Raw genomic sequence first — 16,956 nt, forward strand, 5'->3', positions numbered from 1 at the left:
TGAGTGTGGTTGCTTGAGCTGAAGGGACTGAGTGCACCTTAAAAAATCTGTAAGAAATTCACAAAATAAATTCAACCAACATCAGTCGAATGCTCAATGGTAACCATAAATTTTTCCCAGCCAAACATCCGAAATCAAAAGCCCCAATCGGGGCTGAATGGAAATAAAAAACCGAAATAAGATTAGGGTTGCAGGAGAAAAGCAATCCAACGAACCTGAAATCTTTGCCTTCCGCACGAATCTGATCTGCTTGAAACCGGTAGAAGAAACCCCCGAATGATTCTGCTCCAAGAATCTAAGGAAGAATAAAAAATAGCTTGAAAACGAGAGAAAGAGAGAAAGGGGGAGAGAAAACATACCAGTTGCCTTTGGAGAAGAAGCTCGTGTAGAGTCGAGTGTTCTGCTACGAAGAATCTAACAGAGTGTTCTGCTAGGAAGAATCGAAGTGTAGAGCTGAAGGGATTGGGAGAAATGAAAAAGAGAGAATAGGGAGAGAAAACGCGGGGAGGAAAAATCGAGAGAGGGAAAAGAAAATTGACTGGTAGATGAAATAAAATAGAGTAAAATATTTCAAAGATGAGTGTACAGGAGCACTTCAAATATGAAAGAAAGGTTAGAAATACTGTAGGTCAAAGTTACCCATTTATTGGTTTGACCATCCAATGGAGCCCTTTTTTCACATATTCATCTATTTATGCATTTGGCTCGGCTTTTGATGAAGCCAATGCCAATGCTCTTCGGCATCTTTCTTTACATTTTAAAGAAAAATATATTTTATAAGAGCTATTGGGAGTGCTCAACTAAACTATTGCCATGTGGCTCCATTATTTTAAATCTTATATGCATGACTACATCTAATAAGGTGTAGTGCTTCCCACCGTGGTCATCTCCTTTTCTTCTTTCCTCTTCCACCGAAGCCCCCAAATTCCAACCCCAGAAATTCCTCTACCCAACCCGTGCAATGGAGATTCCAAGTCCTGCCATTAAAGAGTGAAGTTGGCAACGATAATGGCATGAGTCTTAAGCTTTGCGAAGGTTCGGTTTCTTCAAACTCTCCTCTTCTCTTGCCCCTCCAAACTCTCAGATTGCTTCCCAATTCAGCCAAGATTCTAACATTGTTTGCAGGTCACTCACTCACTGTCACCACGTCCTATTTTGATGATGGAATTTTGTTAAACAACTTCAAGATTACCCTGTCTCCCATATTTAATCAAGAGTTTTCGGTTATCTTCGGAATCAACGAGTTCTTTCACCCGTATTTTGAGGTTTCGATGCCGGTAAAAAGCCCAAAGCCCAATCTTGGATGTGGGTTCCTAACGGCAAATGATACAATCAGTTTTTCAAGGGTTAGTTCGTTTGGCAAAGTGAGTGGGCTCTTGAGGTGCAGAGGGTACTATGTAATGGCTGAGTTTCTTAATGGTTTCTGTTTTTTTCTGGCTAAGTGATATCTTGATGGCTTCTTGAGTATGAAATTTTATGAGTGCGGGATCGATGCTTGATTACAATTCTGTTCCCTTGCTCTGTTTAAGTGATGTCATTTGCTCTAACAAAACCACACAGGAAGAAAAAATAAAAAAGGTAAAAAGACAATAAAGGAATATGTAATAGGTGAAACCATTTCTACACAAATAGCACAAATTATAGAGAAAAAGAAATCATGGAAAGTGAATTAATTTTGGAAAAAATCGGGGTGGAATTTGGAGGCATGGTGGAATTTGTAGAGTTACTAGTAATGGTAGCACTAGTGTCACTGGTTATGATTTCTTGGGATTGACGAGCGGAGTGTAATATAGAAACTTGGAAACGAAGTGAAATGGAATCGGCCGAGTTGGGTAGGGGAATTTCTAAGGATGGGGGCTTTGGTGGAAGAGGGAAGATTTTTTTTTTTTTATTTTTTTTATTTTAAGAAGAATCGAGGTCACATGTCCAATAGTGACCCATTCCCATTTTTATTATAAAACTCTCACATATGACGAAGAAATACCCAAAAATAACAAACACCCTGAGTTCCTAAGCCTCAGGCATAAAATCCCAATAAACCAAAAATATTTTCTCAAAACCATTCAAAATCAACATCTAAGAAAATGAATTCCACGTTTATCCATACGTATGATATCCTGAATAAGCCCGTGCATGGAAGAATCATCATAAAAATCTAAAATGGCCTCTCACGTCCCTTGCTTAGCTAGAAAGTCCGCTGCCATGTTTGCTTCTCTAAAAATGTGCCGAAACCAAACATTAAGCTTCCCAACCATAGTTGTAATTTCCTCTCAAAAATTTCAATGAAACCAATACTTACAAACTCCTGATGCTAACCATCCAACTATGATCATTGAGTCTGACTCTACCAAAACATCTTTCAACCCCAGTTGCCTGCACAGCTGAAGTCCATCTAGGAGAACTCTACACTCCACAATGATATTAGTAGCATGACTGTAATAGTGAGCAAAACCTCTCACTACTCCACCTTGATTATCACGAATAATCCCTCCCCCACCTGAAATACCTCGATTGTCGCAAGAACCCCCATCAACATTCAACTTTACCCGTCCTCATTTCGGTGGCCGCCATGCAATTAATTTAACTTTCCTTGTGACAACCGGAATAATTGAACAACCTAGCTCCTCCAAAATCACCCGATCCAATGGGTCAATGTTTTATCTTGCTTGACATATCAACAATTAAAATTTTAATAGATCGAATAATAGCATCCGAATTAAAGTTCATACCTTCCATTCTAACTACACATCGAGCTCTCCATAGAGCCTAGGAGATAATAATAGGGAGAGCCCCCCGAAGCCAGCCAACTTGCGTAGGGATGGAAGCTTGATGCCACCAAAAGCTTATCATGCCCTTCCAGTTTCGAATCTGTGGAACTCTCATTCTACAGGAAGGGGCCGTATTTTTTGAGCGCCAACTCCCCCACATAAAATGTGATTCAATGTCTAAATTTTTGATTGTTTACAACATTCACACTTAGAAACAATCGGTATGTCTAGTTGTTGAATGATGCCATCTATCAGAATAACCTTCTTCTTAACCCGCCAAACAAAGAAAGACATCTTCTTTGGAACCCAATTTTTCCACAACCAATTTTTCCATGCACAACTCTGCTTTCACACCATATGCCAAGCGAACTTGGTGCTGAGTTTTCCGTTAACTGTGGGTTGCCATACGCATACATCCCTCCCTGGTTTCAGTTTAATATCTGCATCATGAATTTTGACTAGATATTCCTTTGGAATGAGTTTCCGCAAGACGTGATCAATTGGCCCTGCATCCGAAAACACTTCTGCCGCCAATAGGTAAATGAGTAATAAGAGGACCATCTCCTAACCAGTTATTTTGCCAACAATTAACATGGTCTGCCCGTATAATCCAACAAGAATTCTGTAACACCTGGGGCATGAGATCCAAAATCCCTTTCCAAAATTGAGACCTAGTCCTACATTGCCTCATAGAAAAAATATGAGAATTACCAATATATTTGGAAGCAAAAAAATTGGACCACATTGACTTTTCATTGATAATCTTCCACACAAATTTCATAAATAGAGAAGCTTGCACCTCGTGCAAATCCTGAATAGCCAACCCACCCTCATCCACCAGTATACAAATTTCGCACCTCGTGAAAAGGGGTTGGTTTCTCTTTCTCTTTTTCATTTGTTATGGATTTTAATCATATGTGTGCATGTGTAGTGTAAATTTAGACCACTATCCTACGTGTCTATTTATAATTGGGGGCTGTTACTTAGCTCTTAGCAAATGGGCTATTTCGAAGAGGAACTGTATTAACAAATCATTTCATCTCATTCTCCAAACATCTCCTAAATCTAGATTTATAGCATCCAATAAGATGTCAACATGTCAGCCTTTATTCTTGTACCATAATAATATGTAAAAGTAAAAGTTATAGTCGCAAAGAGATTTTACAAAAATAAATTTATAAACTGATACGATTTCATATAATACATTAGATTTATTTTATAATAAAAATAGTTTTACAATCTAATGTAACACATCAAAACAAGGTAATTTATAGGTTTACTTTTATAGAACCTCTTTGCGAGGGTTCGTTTGATAACACAACTATTTTAAAGTATTTTCAGATATTTTTTTCCTAAACATCAATTAAACACAAAGCATTTTCAATTTCAAAAGTTAAAATTTTTCATCTAATCATTACTTAATTATTACAATTTTTCTAAACTCTTAAACAAAACACAAAAAAATATTTTTTTAATTTTAATATAAAAATTATATTAAAAAATTATATTCAAACATTTTTTTAACTTTATAATATTTTTATTCAACTTCTTCTCTTTTATTTTTTAAAGGGAAATGATATTCACATCAAGAAAAGCCACCGATAAAACCCACCGATTATTTTTTTGTACTTAATTGTTAAGAAAATATTTTTTTAATGAGTTTGCGATTTAAAAAAAAAAAATATGTCTTAAGGAGTTTAAAAACATGTTTGGAAAAAAAGAATTTACACTTTCTATAGGAACTTTTGGTGGCTTTCCTCGGTGGGTATAGCATTACCCTTTCCCAAAACCTAACAAAGCATATTAATTCAAACTATTATTAATAGATTTACTGAAATTCTATGTAACCAAACGCGGGGGAAGTTTAGATTTAAAACTCATCTTAACTCATTTCATCTAATCATTATATCTTTCACGAACTTTCATATAAAATACAATAAAAAATTTAACTTTTTCATTCTCATAACAAAAATAATATTAAAAAATAATATTTTATTTAAGTTTCATCTTATTTTAATTTACTATCCAAACCTCCCATAAATCATTTCTCATAGGTAAAACATATGAGATGATACTCTAAATCAGGCCTGCAACCTAATTAGTATTTGAGCCCAACCCGACACGTGCTTTTGGGTGTGGCAGACATAATCAACCCGAATCGCAAACTCCTGATTGGGTCAACCCGTATATATATATTCTCTCTTTTAATAATTAGATTCAAATACTAGCGATATACAAATACGATTTTTGCACCAAATTTTATTCACTGCACTAAATTTTTTCACAATCTGTGCAAAAGCCAGATTTTTTCGTAGTGTCCTTGGTATCATTTTTTTTCTTTTCATTTTTGAGGCACTTATTAAAACGATTGGAGTCCCAGATTTTTTATGAGTAGTTTGATGAGGATAAATTCACCTAATGTTATGATGCGTAAGACAAAAACCCTAAATTCTAGGGTGGTGTCTGAAGGGCTGGGCTGCGCCAGTCCATTTTAATTATTTCAATTGTTGTTATGCACGTATTAAGTCCGTAGGATAGTGGGCCACGATGGGCATAGAGAGTCTATTGGGTAGTGGGTTGTTATTAAGTGTTACAGCCAGTTAATTAATTAGTGGGAAGTTATCTATTTAGTCCGTGGGTCATTGTTAACCAAGTCTAAGTTGTAGTCTTTATATTATGAATGAATTGAACAATTTTCTAATAACTAAGAATTACAATTTGAAGGACCAGGCCCCTCGAAGTGCCTACAAGATTTACTACATTATTAGCAACCATAATAGTGGTATCACAGTTGTGTTCCTGCGACATGGGTGAGGGTACACGCCATGCTCAGTAAGCGGAAGCAGTGTCCATGCTGAAGGGAGAAAACCTGCATGAAGAACAAGACCAACAAAAACATATACTGGAAGCAGTGTTACAACAATTGAATAATTTGGCAACTTCATATGAACAATTAGCAGCAACATCAGGAAGTCTACCACAAAGAAATCAGGTCAGTACTAATCCTTTATTTGAAGGGAATGCGAGCATTCGTGCTAGAACCTTAAGGTTGGATTTTCCAAAATTCAATGTCTCTGAACCATGGAATGGATCTTAAAGACACAACAATTGTTTGCTTATTTTAATACTCCTGAGGACCAAAAACTGCAGATAGCCTTTTTCCATATGGAAGGAAAGGCTCTTTCTTGGTATTGTTGGTTGATGGATTTAGGACTTATTGGTGGTTGGGAAGAGATTTTTTTTTTTTTTTGGCATTTAAAGTGCATTTTGGACCCCCAACCTATGAGGATCCAGTAGGGCTGTTCACTAAGTTGAGACAAACTGCTACTATTGAAGAATATCAAACAGAGTTTGAGTACCTAAGTAATAAAATAAGTGGATTAACGGAGGAATTTCGTATTAGCACTTTTATTAGTGGGTTAAGGGATGATTTGAAGATAATGGTGACCATGCTTAAGCCGAACTCTATTTCAGCTGCTTTTGGGTTAGCTAAATCGCAGGAGGAAGAAGTTGCTATAAGTAAAGGTGGAACCAGTCAACCACAAATCCAAGCCATTAGCCTCATGCAAACCCAATGGATAGAAGAACTAAAAGAGACTTACCCCCAAGATCCCTAGTTGCAGGAGCTATTAAGCCACTGCCATCAAGGGATCTTGGACCCATCTCATTACCAAATCTGTAATGGCCTACTCTTTTACAAGGGCAAGCTGCATTTTGGAAACTTGGTGCCATTCTAGCAAGAGATCCTGTAGCAATTTCATAGCAGTCTATTAGGGGTCACACGGGTGTATATAAAACATATGCTCAAATAAAAAAAGAATTTTACTGGCCTGGTTTGAGGAGGGATGTTAGAGCTTTCATCCGTGCATGTGATACTTGTCAAAGAAATAAGGTGAAAACAATTCAGCCCACAGGCCTGCTCCAGCCTCTGTCAATTCCTGCAAGGAACTAGGAAGACATTAGCATGGATTTTATTGAAGGGCTACCACCATTATGAGGGCATATAGTGATCATGGTGGTGATAGACAAATTGAGCATATGCTCATTTCATGGCTCTCTCTCATCCATACACAACAGCAGCAGTGGCTCGTATTTTTCTTGACAATATATTTAAATTACATGGCTTTCCACTAACCATTATCAGTGATGGAGACCCAATTTTTACAAGTCAATTTTGGAAGTAATTATTTTGAATCAGTGGCACAGAGCTACTACTTAGCTCTGTGTACCATCCACAGACGGACGACCAAGCAGAAGTAATGAACAAAGGAGTAGAAGGTTACCTGCGATGCTTCTCGGGAGACAGACCACGTGACTGGGCACGGTGGCTATCACTAGTTGAGTATGCATATAACACTTCAGAGCATACCTCAACTAGGGTTTCACCATATGAAGTGGTGTATGGGCAATCACCCCCATGGATGTTGTTGTTTGAGCCAGGGTCCACAAGAGTACAAGTAGTGGACGAGGAACTCAGAAACAAAGCATTCATTAACAAATTAGTTCAAGAAAAGATGAAGATCCATGCTGATAGAAAGAGAATAGACATGGAGTTCCAAGTTGGAGATTGAGTTTACCTATGGCTTCGCCCTTACTATCAGACGTCAGTTGTGCTAAGAAGAAACCTAAAGCTGTCGCCAAGGTACTATGGGCCGTACATGGTGGTACAAAGGATCGGGAAGGTCGCTTACAAGTTAGATCTACCACCGGAATCTCAAATCTACCCAACCTTTCGCATTTCTTGCTTTAAAAAGACAGTGGGGGAACAACTACAACCTCTTACCGAGCTGCTGAGAGTGATGAATAAGGGAAAACTTGAACTAGAGCCAAAAAAGATACTAAACTGAAGGTTGCTTAAGAAGGGATGAAGGGCTGGAGTGGAGATGCTAGTTTAGTAGAAGGGGATGACGGAAGACGATGCGACATGTGAGGATCGCGAAGAACTGCAGTTGTGCTTCCCTAACTTTAAGAGCAAGGTCTTCTGAAGGAGGGAGTTATGTTATGATACGTAAGACAAAAACCCTAAGTTTTAGGGTGATGTCTGAAGGGCTGAGTTGTGTCAGTCCATTTCAATTATTTCAATTGTTGTTATGCATGTATTGACTCTGTAAGATAGTGGGCCACGATGGGCTTCGAGAGTCTGTTGGGTAGTGGGTTGTTATTAAGTGGTATGTGTTAGTTAATTAATTAGTGGGAAGTTATCTGTTTAGTTTGTGGGTCATTGTTGACCAAGTCTAAATTGTAGTCCTTATAAATATTGCTTCTGTTATGAATGAATTGAACAATTTTCCAGCAACTAAGAATTACAATTTGGAGGACCAGGCCCCTCGAAGTGCCTACAAGATTTACTTCATTATCAGCAACCATAACACCTAACCCTGATTTTTCCTTCAAATCTTAGAAAAGCTTCATACCTTTAACTGATTTGCAAGGCAACTTTTCTCTATGGTGACTGACTCAAACTCATGCGATTCGGAGCAATGAATCATTCAACAATTGCTTTAGAATGATCTCACGTCCTCGACCTTCGAATGACTCTCAGGCTTTTTCAATCCTTTTTTAATTAGAGTGCCATGACTAGCAAATTCACACTCAAACCTTTCCGCTAAGCTTCTACTTGATCTCGGCCTGGTTGGCTTAACGCTTAGCCTTCAGCGTCAACCATGATTACCCCATTGATCACACCACGTAGAAGCAATTTAGTTTCTCCTAGTTTGTAGTAAAATTCTACACCTTTAGCTCCTCTAGCAAGCACTTCATCTTTTGCAATATTCCTTAGTAGTTCTGTTTTCCATCTAGACGATGGATGGACGAACAGGTACGGAGGCGATGGTGATGACATTGTGTTGAAGAGAAGTGGGGATTCAGACTCTAGGAGGGGGCCTAGGATAAAACATGTTCTTAATTTTTATAAGCGGGTCGTTGTGTTGTATGGGTCAAACCCAAGAATTAGTTTAAATCGTCTTTTTCGGATCAGACTGGGTCGGGTTTCATGGACGAGCCAGGCCAAACGATTTTCTGCACAAGCATATTCTAAAACTATGTTTGGATGTTGAATTAAACTGAGATGAAGATTGAATAAAATATTATTAAAATATTATTTTTTAATAATATTATTATTAAAATTAAATTATTTATTATATTTTATAGTAAAATTTTTTAAAAATATAATAATTAAATAAAAAGAATTGAGATTGAAAAATCAAACTGGCCATATTTTGAAAAGGAACATTCCTATGCCCCTCATTTCTATTCGCTTTTACATGCCGCCACCTCTTTGTTGATCAGTTTGCATTAATTCAGTGACTATTTTCTGACACAGATAAAGGAAGGTACTTCTTTGGTACTCCAAATTAACTCTTTGAAGCCTGAATTACAAGCTGCCGTCCAACCCAGATTCTCTCTGACAAAATATACCCGCTGGGCGACCAGTCTTGGCATTTGCATTTTTTTTTATTGTTTTTTTTTAATTTTTTAATATATTTAAATATTTTAAAAAATATAAAAGATAAATTAATATATTAAAAATTATTTTTTAATTATTAAATAAAAATAAATAAATATTTTATTTTTTCCTGAACGGTCAAATAGAATAGTACAAAATGAGCGGCATAGTAGATTTTATTCTTTCTGCAATGAGAAAGTCACAAACTCATCTCACTCAGACGCTATAGCGCCGTTCTCACTCGCCATTGCTTGATACTCTCGTAGAGTCTACAGTCTACACTCGTTTCAAGCTCGAGATTTTGTTTCGGTTTGGTAGTAAAGAATTTTAAATTTTAAGATAAATATTAAAATATTATATTTTAATATTATTATTATTTTAAAATTTAAAAAAATTAAATTATTTATTATATTTTATATGAAGATTTGATAAAATTGTAACGATAAGATAAAAATTTTAAATTTGAGATAAGAATTTTTAACTGTCAAACCGAACCTAAGTCTCTTTTGCCAAATTGGATTTCACATTTGTGGTCTTAATTGGGAGATTCCTTGTTGACATTCTGATTTAAGTAGATATATATTATTGTGGTCCTTGATCAACTATTTGTTTCGATACAATTGATGATGTTTTAAAAATGCTGCAATACGCTTATATATCCATGCATGCATGTTTTGCCATGCCAAAACACGTACCAATAATGTGCAATGTTTTATCTTTCTGAAAATTGTAAGGCATGATTTTACTTTTTCAAACAGCTTTTGGGAGGTGATTTGATCCAAAACTGACAACTTATCGATGATTCTAAATGATATGATAATTTGAAGACGTTATGGATTTTGTACAGAAGAGAATAACTAATGATAAACTGATCAAGTTGAAGAAGTCTTGGCACATACACGGGAGTGGATGGTTCAAACCCCTAATTTAAGCCAACTCCTACTGTCCACAGGAAGCCCAAACAGACCGCTTAAACACTGTTCTTAATATGTGGTCATGCACTAATCTACCTCTTTTCTTCTTTATATAGATATATATATATATATATATCATTAGTTAATAGCTACTAAGAAAGACCATAACATTCTAGTCAAAACATGAAACCCATTGCAGAACTTTTCTTTTTGCTGTTTTTTACTCTATGGGTACACAAAATTCTAGCTGCTCCAAGTGAAATAGCAGATTTAATCCCCATAGCTTGTGATCATACTTTGCACAAAGCCCTTTGCATACAAAACCTTGAAAATGACCCCGAGGGCCTCGAGGCTGTTGATGTTCATGGCCTTGCCACTGTGGCAGTAAAACAAGCAGCAATCAATGCCACCCACATACGTGACCACATCACCAAGCTGGACGAGGACACATCTGACGATGTTGTTCACCAATGTCTGTCGGATTGCTTTCAGAACTACGAAGATGCAATGGATAAGCTTGATGATTGCCTCAATGCCTTGGGAAAAAAAGGGTATGAAGATGTTATAACATGGGTCACGGCCGCCATGAACGATGCTCTTACGTGTGATGCAGGTTTCAAGAATCAAGGCCGCGAGTCTCTACTCGCTAATTTGAGAATCTTATTCGATCAGCTATGTAGCATTGCCTTGGGCCTTACCAATCAACTGAAGCACTGATCTTTCTCTCAAGCTCTTTACCATACCAAGCTTAAGCTTTGCGCAATAAATATGATTTCTTTATTTTGTAAATTTTCATTGTTTTCCAAAGCATCAATAACATTTTCTGGTTTGTGTGCCAAGAAATGACTTTACCCGACTCAACATCTTTGATCATATCCCATGTCATGCTTTTGTTTGTCTTGGCACAAGCCATCCCCTGGAAATTAAATTGAATCCACAAATTGATTTAAATTTTGGTAACAAAGATTAACACAGACCTTCAATGAACCTCTTAATTATTGCAAAGAAACTAACACAGACCTATTTGTTTTCATTTCCTTTTCTAGATCTTGCCTTCCTAGAGCAAGACCATTGACTCGCATTGATCCCTGAGTAAGTAACTACAGCTTTACAGACAAGTATTCTCTGGATAAGAACAAATTAGACGAAAAGAAAGAGACTTTTTGAAAGGAGGAGGACGGTACCTCCAAAAAGAAAAAGTTGAAATCAAAGTTCAATATGAAACAGAACGACCATGTGCTGCACAAACCACTAGATTTTCCTAATGAGAAGAATTTCTTGCACAAGCAACCAAACACTGCCGTTAAATGGTAAAATCAATCCTTTTGTGGTTTGGAAAAAAAGAAAAAACAAAACAAAAGGGTTATCCAATAACGCTCCATGTAAAAAGGGAGAAAGCTCAAACAGAAAGGAATTTGATTTAGGCGCAGATATTGTTGAAAGAGAGAGTTCTGGAGAATTGTATATTTCTGTATATCTCAAACTATACAAATGTGGCCTATATATAGTTGAATATGGTCAAAGTAAATAAGGAAATACAATTAATAGAAAAGATTCTAACCTAGCATAATTACAGGAAATTAAGGTTATAACATAATATTCTAGAGATATTCTAAGATTCAAATATATACACATCCCCCCTCAAACTATAGGTGGTGGAAGTCAACTGGAGTTTAGAAACAAGATCACCAAGCCGACCAGGTGGATGTGATTTCATAAAAATGATAGTAAGATTATCTTCAGAAGAAACTGAATGTAACTGGAGGACACCTTGCTGAAGATGGTGGTAGATGAAGTGACAATCAATTTCAATATGTTTGGTACGCTCGTGAAACACATCATTATGCGCAATCTGGACGGCACTACGATTATCACAATGAAGAGGAGAACTTAGTGATTGAGGAACACCCATATCTTTCAGAAGCCAGCGTAACCACAAAAGTTCGGGTCGTATTAGCGAGGGCATGATACTCAGCCTCAGTGCTAGAACGGGCAACAATAGACTGTTTCTTACTACACCATGAAATCAAATAAGTACCAAGTAAGAAATAATAACCAGTGGTGGAGCGACGATCAGTAGGATCACCAGCCCAATATGCATCAGAATAAGCCTGTAGCTCCAGAGAGGAGTGAGAGGAGAAGTGCAGAGTCTACAGACCATGAAACAGAGTACCCTTGATGTAGTGTAAAATTCGAAGAACTGCAGCAAAGTGGGTAGACCGAGGTACGCTCATGAATTGACTGACCAAATGAACAGCATATGAAATGTCAGGCCTAGTGACAGTAAGATAAATGAGACTGCCAACTAACTGTCGATAAAGTGTTGCATCTGCAAGTGGGGAACCGTCAGTGGCCAGGAGCTTAGTATTATACTCAAGGGGACTCGTGGCTAACTTGCTATCTGTCAACCCAGTTTTGGCAAGTAAATCAGAGGCATATTTGGCTTGAGTGAGATAATAACCATCCTGACTTGAAGTAACTTCAAGACCGATGAAGTAATTAAGATGTCCCAAATCCTTTATCTCAAAATTCTGATTAAGCAAAGTTTGAAGATCTCGAATACTAGCAATATCATCACCAGTAATAATCATATCATCTACATAAAGAAGAAGAAGGATAGTACCTGCCCCAGAAGTGCGAAGAAAGAGTGCAGAATCATATGGGCTAGAAAGAAAGCCTTGTTGAGAAACCATTGACTGAAATTTTTCAAACCAAGCTCGATGGAGCATGTTTGAGCCCATAAAGTGCGCGACGAAGACGACAAACTTTATGTAGAGGATGCTCATAGCCAGGTGGAGGTTGCATGTAAACTTCTTCAGTAAGATCATTATTAAGGAAGGCAATTTTAATATCCATTTGAAAAAGTTTCCAACGACGGACAGCAGCAACTGCAAGCAAAGATCTAACAGAGGTAAATCTAGCAAGGAGCAAAAGTCTCCTCATAGTCAATCCCCGTACTCCTGGGTGAACCCCTTTACAACAAATTGAGCCTTGTAGCGTTCAACTGATCCATCTGCTCGAGTCTTGATTTTATAAATCCACTTACATCTCACTGCAACTTTACCATGAGACAAGTCCACCAGATCCCAAGTATGGGTTTTGACAAGAGCATTCAATTCATCAAACATAGCTTGCTACCAGAGAGGGTCAGTACGAGCCTCACGATAATTGTGAGGTTCGTGGAGGGTGGCAAGGACAGAGAAACAATGATAATCATGAAGATGAGTAGGAGGAACACTTACCCGACTGGAACGACGAGGTTCAGGGAGTGGAGAAGACTGAGGAATGGGTGATGTGGCAGATGGTCCATCAAAAGCATCAACTGGATTGGGTGCAGTAGTGGAAGAACTATTTGAGGAGCTCAGAATCTCTGTAGAAGAGTCATAAAATAAAGCAATAGAGGGATCAGTGAAGATGAGTGAGTGATTAGAGGAGGAAGGGGAGAACGTGGATAGACTAGTAAATGGTTTGTGTTCCCAAAACTCCACATGACGAGAGACTCGAAGACGTTTGGAGATAGGATCATAACAACGATAACCTTTTTAAGTTAAGCCATAACCAAGAAAACAACATAACCGAGAACGGGGTTCAACTTTGGTCCTTTCATGAGGAGGAAGAGTAACAAAACAGGTACAACCAAATACTCGAAGTAAAGAATAGTTAGGAACTATACCATAGAGAAGCTTATAAGGAGATTTGTTATGAAGTATAGGGGAGGGTACTCGATTGATTGTGTACACAGAAGTAAGAGCAGTTTCACCCCAAAATTTTTTAGGTAAAGAAGCAGAAAGTAAAAGAGCTCTTACAGTATCAAGGATATGACGATGTTTTCATTTTGCACAACTATTTTGTTGAGAGGTATAGGGACAAGAACGATGGGACAATGTGTCGTGTTGATTCAGGAACTCAAGGAGAGTTTTGTCATTGTATTCCATGGCATTATCTGAACGAAAAACTTTGATGGTACGAGAAAATTGAGTTTGGACCATTTTGTGAAAAGTTTGGTAAACACGAACAAGCTCAGATCGATGTTGTAACAAGTATAGCCATGTATAACGAGAGTAATCATCAACAAAGACAACAAAATAACGAGATCCCCTCTTAGTAGGAGTGGGTGCAAGACCACAAATATCAGAGTGAATCAAATCAAAAGGTGCAGTCGAAAAAGATTCACTTATATTAAAAAGTAAATAAGTTTGTTTTCTAAGTTGACAAGAGACACAATTAAAAGACTTAAACCCTATAGAACCTAGGTGACCTTGGGAGGCCAAAAGACGAACACGAGGTAGAGAGGCATGAGCCAACCGAGAATGCCATAAATGGGAAGAGATGGTAGGAGCAACAATGGAACAAGACAGATGGGATGGAAGTTGCAAAGAAGTAAGCTCGAACAGACGTTCAATCTTACGGCCTGTCCCAATGAGTTGACCCGTCTGTGGATCCTGCACATCAAACCAGCATTAGAAAAGATAAGCGTAAGACCTAATTCACAAAGTTGACTAACTGAAAGGAGATTTAAGGACAATTTGGGAACAAGTTAAGTGTTGTCAATAGATAAGATAAGAGAGGAAATTGACCCAATTTGACTAACATATAAATGAGAACCATCAGTAGTATATATGATAGGAGTGGGGGACAAAGTAGATTTTTGTGAAAAAATAGTGGAATTAGAAGTCATGTGATTGCAACAGGTAGAATCAAAAAACCAAGGAGATGTACATGAGGTGACAGACAAAGTACTAGAAGACCGGGATAAAACTTGATGAATTAATGCCTCAATGTCAATAGCAGTGAGAGTAGTGGATATTGAAGAAGGCTCAGCAATAGACTGAAGAGCAGAAGGAGCAGTTGGAGCCACTGCAGCAGCTTGCAACAAGGGGGCCCGAGACTGATTTTTGTTCTGCAATTTGCGACATTCCGTAACAGAGTGACCCAGACGTTTGCAGTATTTGCAGAAGACAGTCTTTGAGGACTGAGAATGAAAATGGCCCGAGACTAGAGAAAACCCAAATGTAGTCTTAGGGATGGCAGCAGCATCTGCATGGTGGAACAACGATTCTCTTCAGAAATAAGTTCAGCAACTGCAGTTTCAAGAGTGGGAAGAGGTGTACGATGCAAAAGAGAAATCCGAGTAGATTCAAAATCCTCATGAAGTGCCATCATAAAATGCATAAACTTACGACGATCACAGTAGGAGGCAAATAGCTCAATGTTAGCAGAACATTGGAGTTGGGGATCTGTAGCAGACAACTGTTCCCAAAGATTATTAAATTGAGAATAGAAATCAGCAATGGACTGACCTGATTCCTGACGCATCTGATAAAACTTAGTCTCAAGTTGAAACTGCAACGAATCATCATGAGTGCAGTTGTAGCGTTTAGCTAGAAAATCCCAAGCAAGTTTAGCATTACCAAGCTTGGGAAGCAAGCTATGAATGGATGGAATACAAGTATTGATAAACAAAGACAGTATCTTATAATGAATACTATGCCAATCTTCAAGTCGGCTGGCAAACACATCAACACTCTCATCAGCTTGTTGCTTGGGTGTAAGAATATCACTAGAAACATAACGCCACAGTTTACGGCTTTTAAGAAAAACTTCCATATTGTGGGTCCACATATTATAATTAGATCCGTCTAAAATATTATCAATAGGACGAACAATGTTGTCAAGGTTGGGAGAAGGGTGAGACATACTGCTCTCTTTTCTTTTTATTTTTTTATTTTTTGGTCAACGGTCAATAGTCAACGATCAACCAGTCGGACAGTCGACGGGTCAACGGGTTGCGGGTTGATGGGTCTGGACTGGGTTGATGGGTCTAGGCTCAAATGAAAACTAAAGTAAAAGAAAAAAAAAAAAAAGGCTTGTAAGGCTTACTTGGGCTGGGCTGTGTGAAATGGGCTGGGCCGAATGGGCTGAAGGAGGTTGGGAAGCTGATGGAGATGCTTGGCACGTGGGACGACGCGCAGAGAGTGTAAGTGGCGCGTGGGGGAGCATGCGAAAACGAATCAAGACGCTGTTTACACAAAAACGTCGATAAAATTCTCAGGACTCATCTCAAGATCGGATTTAATGAAAAACTGAGTGCAAAACCAACGAAACTTCCTTGTAGAACTTTTATCAAGTGCAAAGGAAAGAATACCGGGAAAATACCAGAAAGAGGCCGTGCACGGACAAAAGGAAAGAACTCAGATGAATGGCTGTGATACCATGTTGAAAGAAAGAGTTCTAGAGAATTGTATATTTTTGTATATCTCAAACTATACAAATGTGGCCTATATATAGTTGAATATGGCCAAAGTAAATAAGGAAATACAATTAATAGAAAAGATTCTAACATAGCATAATTACAGGAAATTAAGGATATAACATAATATTCTAGAGATATTTTAAGATACAAATATATATACTAACAGATATTAATGTTCTGGAAACGAACCATTTCCTTTTGCTGCTCTATCGCTATGCATTCTAATGTGATTGACACTCATTATCCTATGCTCAATCCTCTCCATCTTACCTGTTGAACCCAAGGTTTCAAGTTTCATGTGATTATAAATCTACACATGGATTTTGATGATAACAAATGAATTCAAAGAATAAAGGAGTTTCAAGCTCAAGTTGTTCGCACAATGGAATCAAGCACATCAAAGAACCAAGCATGAGCAAGAAGGAAACAAGTTCACATTAAAGTTATAGAGTAATGTTGTAAATCTCTTAAAATTCGAAATTAGGATTAATGCTCAAAATTAATATTTTATCATAAAGCATTAAAATACATTTTCCACATGTGCATGAATATTTTTGAAAATTAAATTTGAAAATT

At 37.6% G+C, this 16,956-nt stretch overlaps 1 protein-coding gene and 1 pseudogene across 1 annotated transcript; one reads left to right on the top strand and one right to left on the bottom strand.

Annotated features, from left to right (window-relative positions):
- Window positions 1–10,287: 10,287 nt before the first annotated feature.
- LOC122314681 (pectinesterase inhibitor-like) lies at window positions 10,288–10,983 on the top strand. The gene has a single exon (XM_043130188.1). It carries the CDS (start codon window positions 10,311–10,313, stop codon window positions 10,842–10,844), a length of 534 nt encoding a protein of 177 aa, XP_042986122.1. The 5' UTR covers window positions 10,288–10,310; the 3' UTR covers window positions 10,845–10,983.
- Window positions 10,984–11,739: 756 nt separating this feature from the next.
- On the bottom strand, window positions 11,740–13,070 carry LOC122315485 (annotated as a pseudogene).
- Window positions 13,071–16,956: the final 3,886 nt, after the last annotated feature.

This window comes from Carya illinoinensis, chromosome 7 (genome assembly GCF_018687715.1).
Source record: "Carya illinoinensis cultivar Pawnee chromosome 7, C.illinoinensisPawnee_v1, whole genome shotgun sequence".
In the NCBI taxonomy this organism is placed as follows: Eukaryota; Viridiplantae; Streptophyta; class Magnoliopsida; order Fagales; family Juglandaceae; genus Carya; species Carya illinoinensis.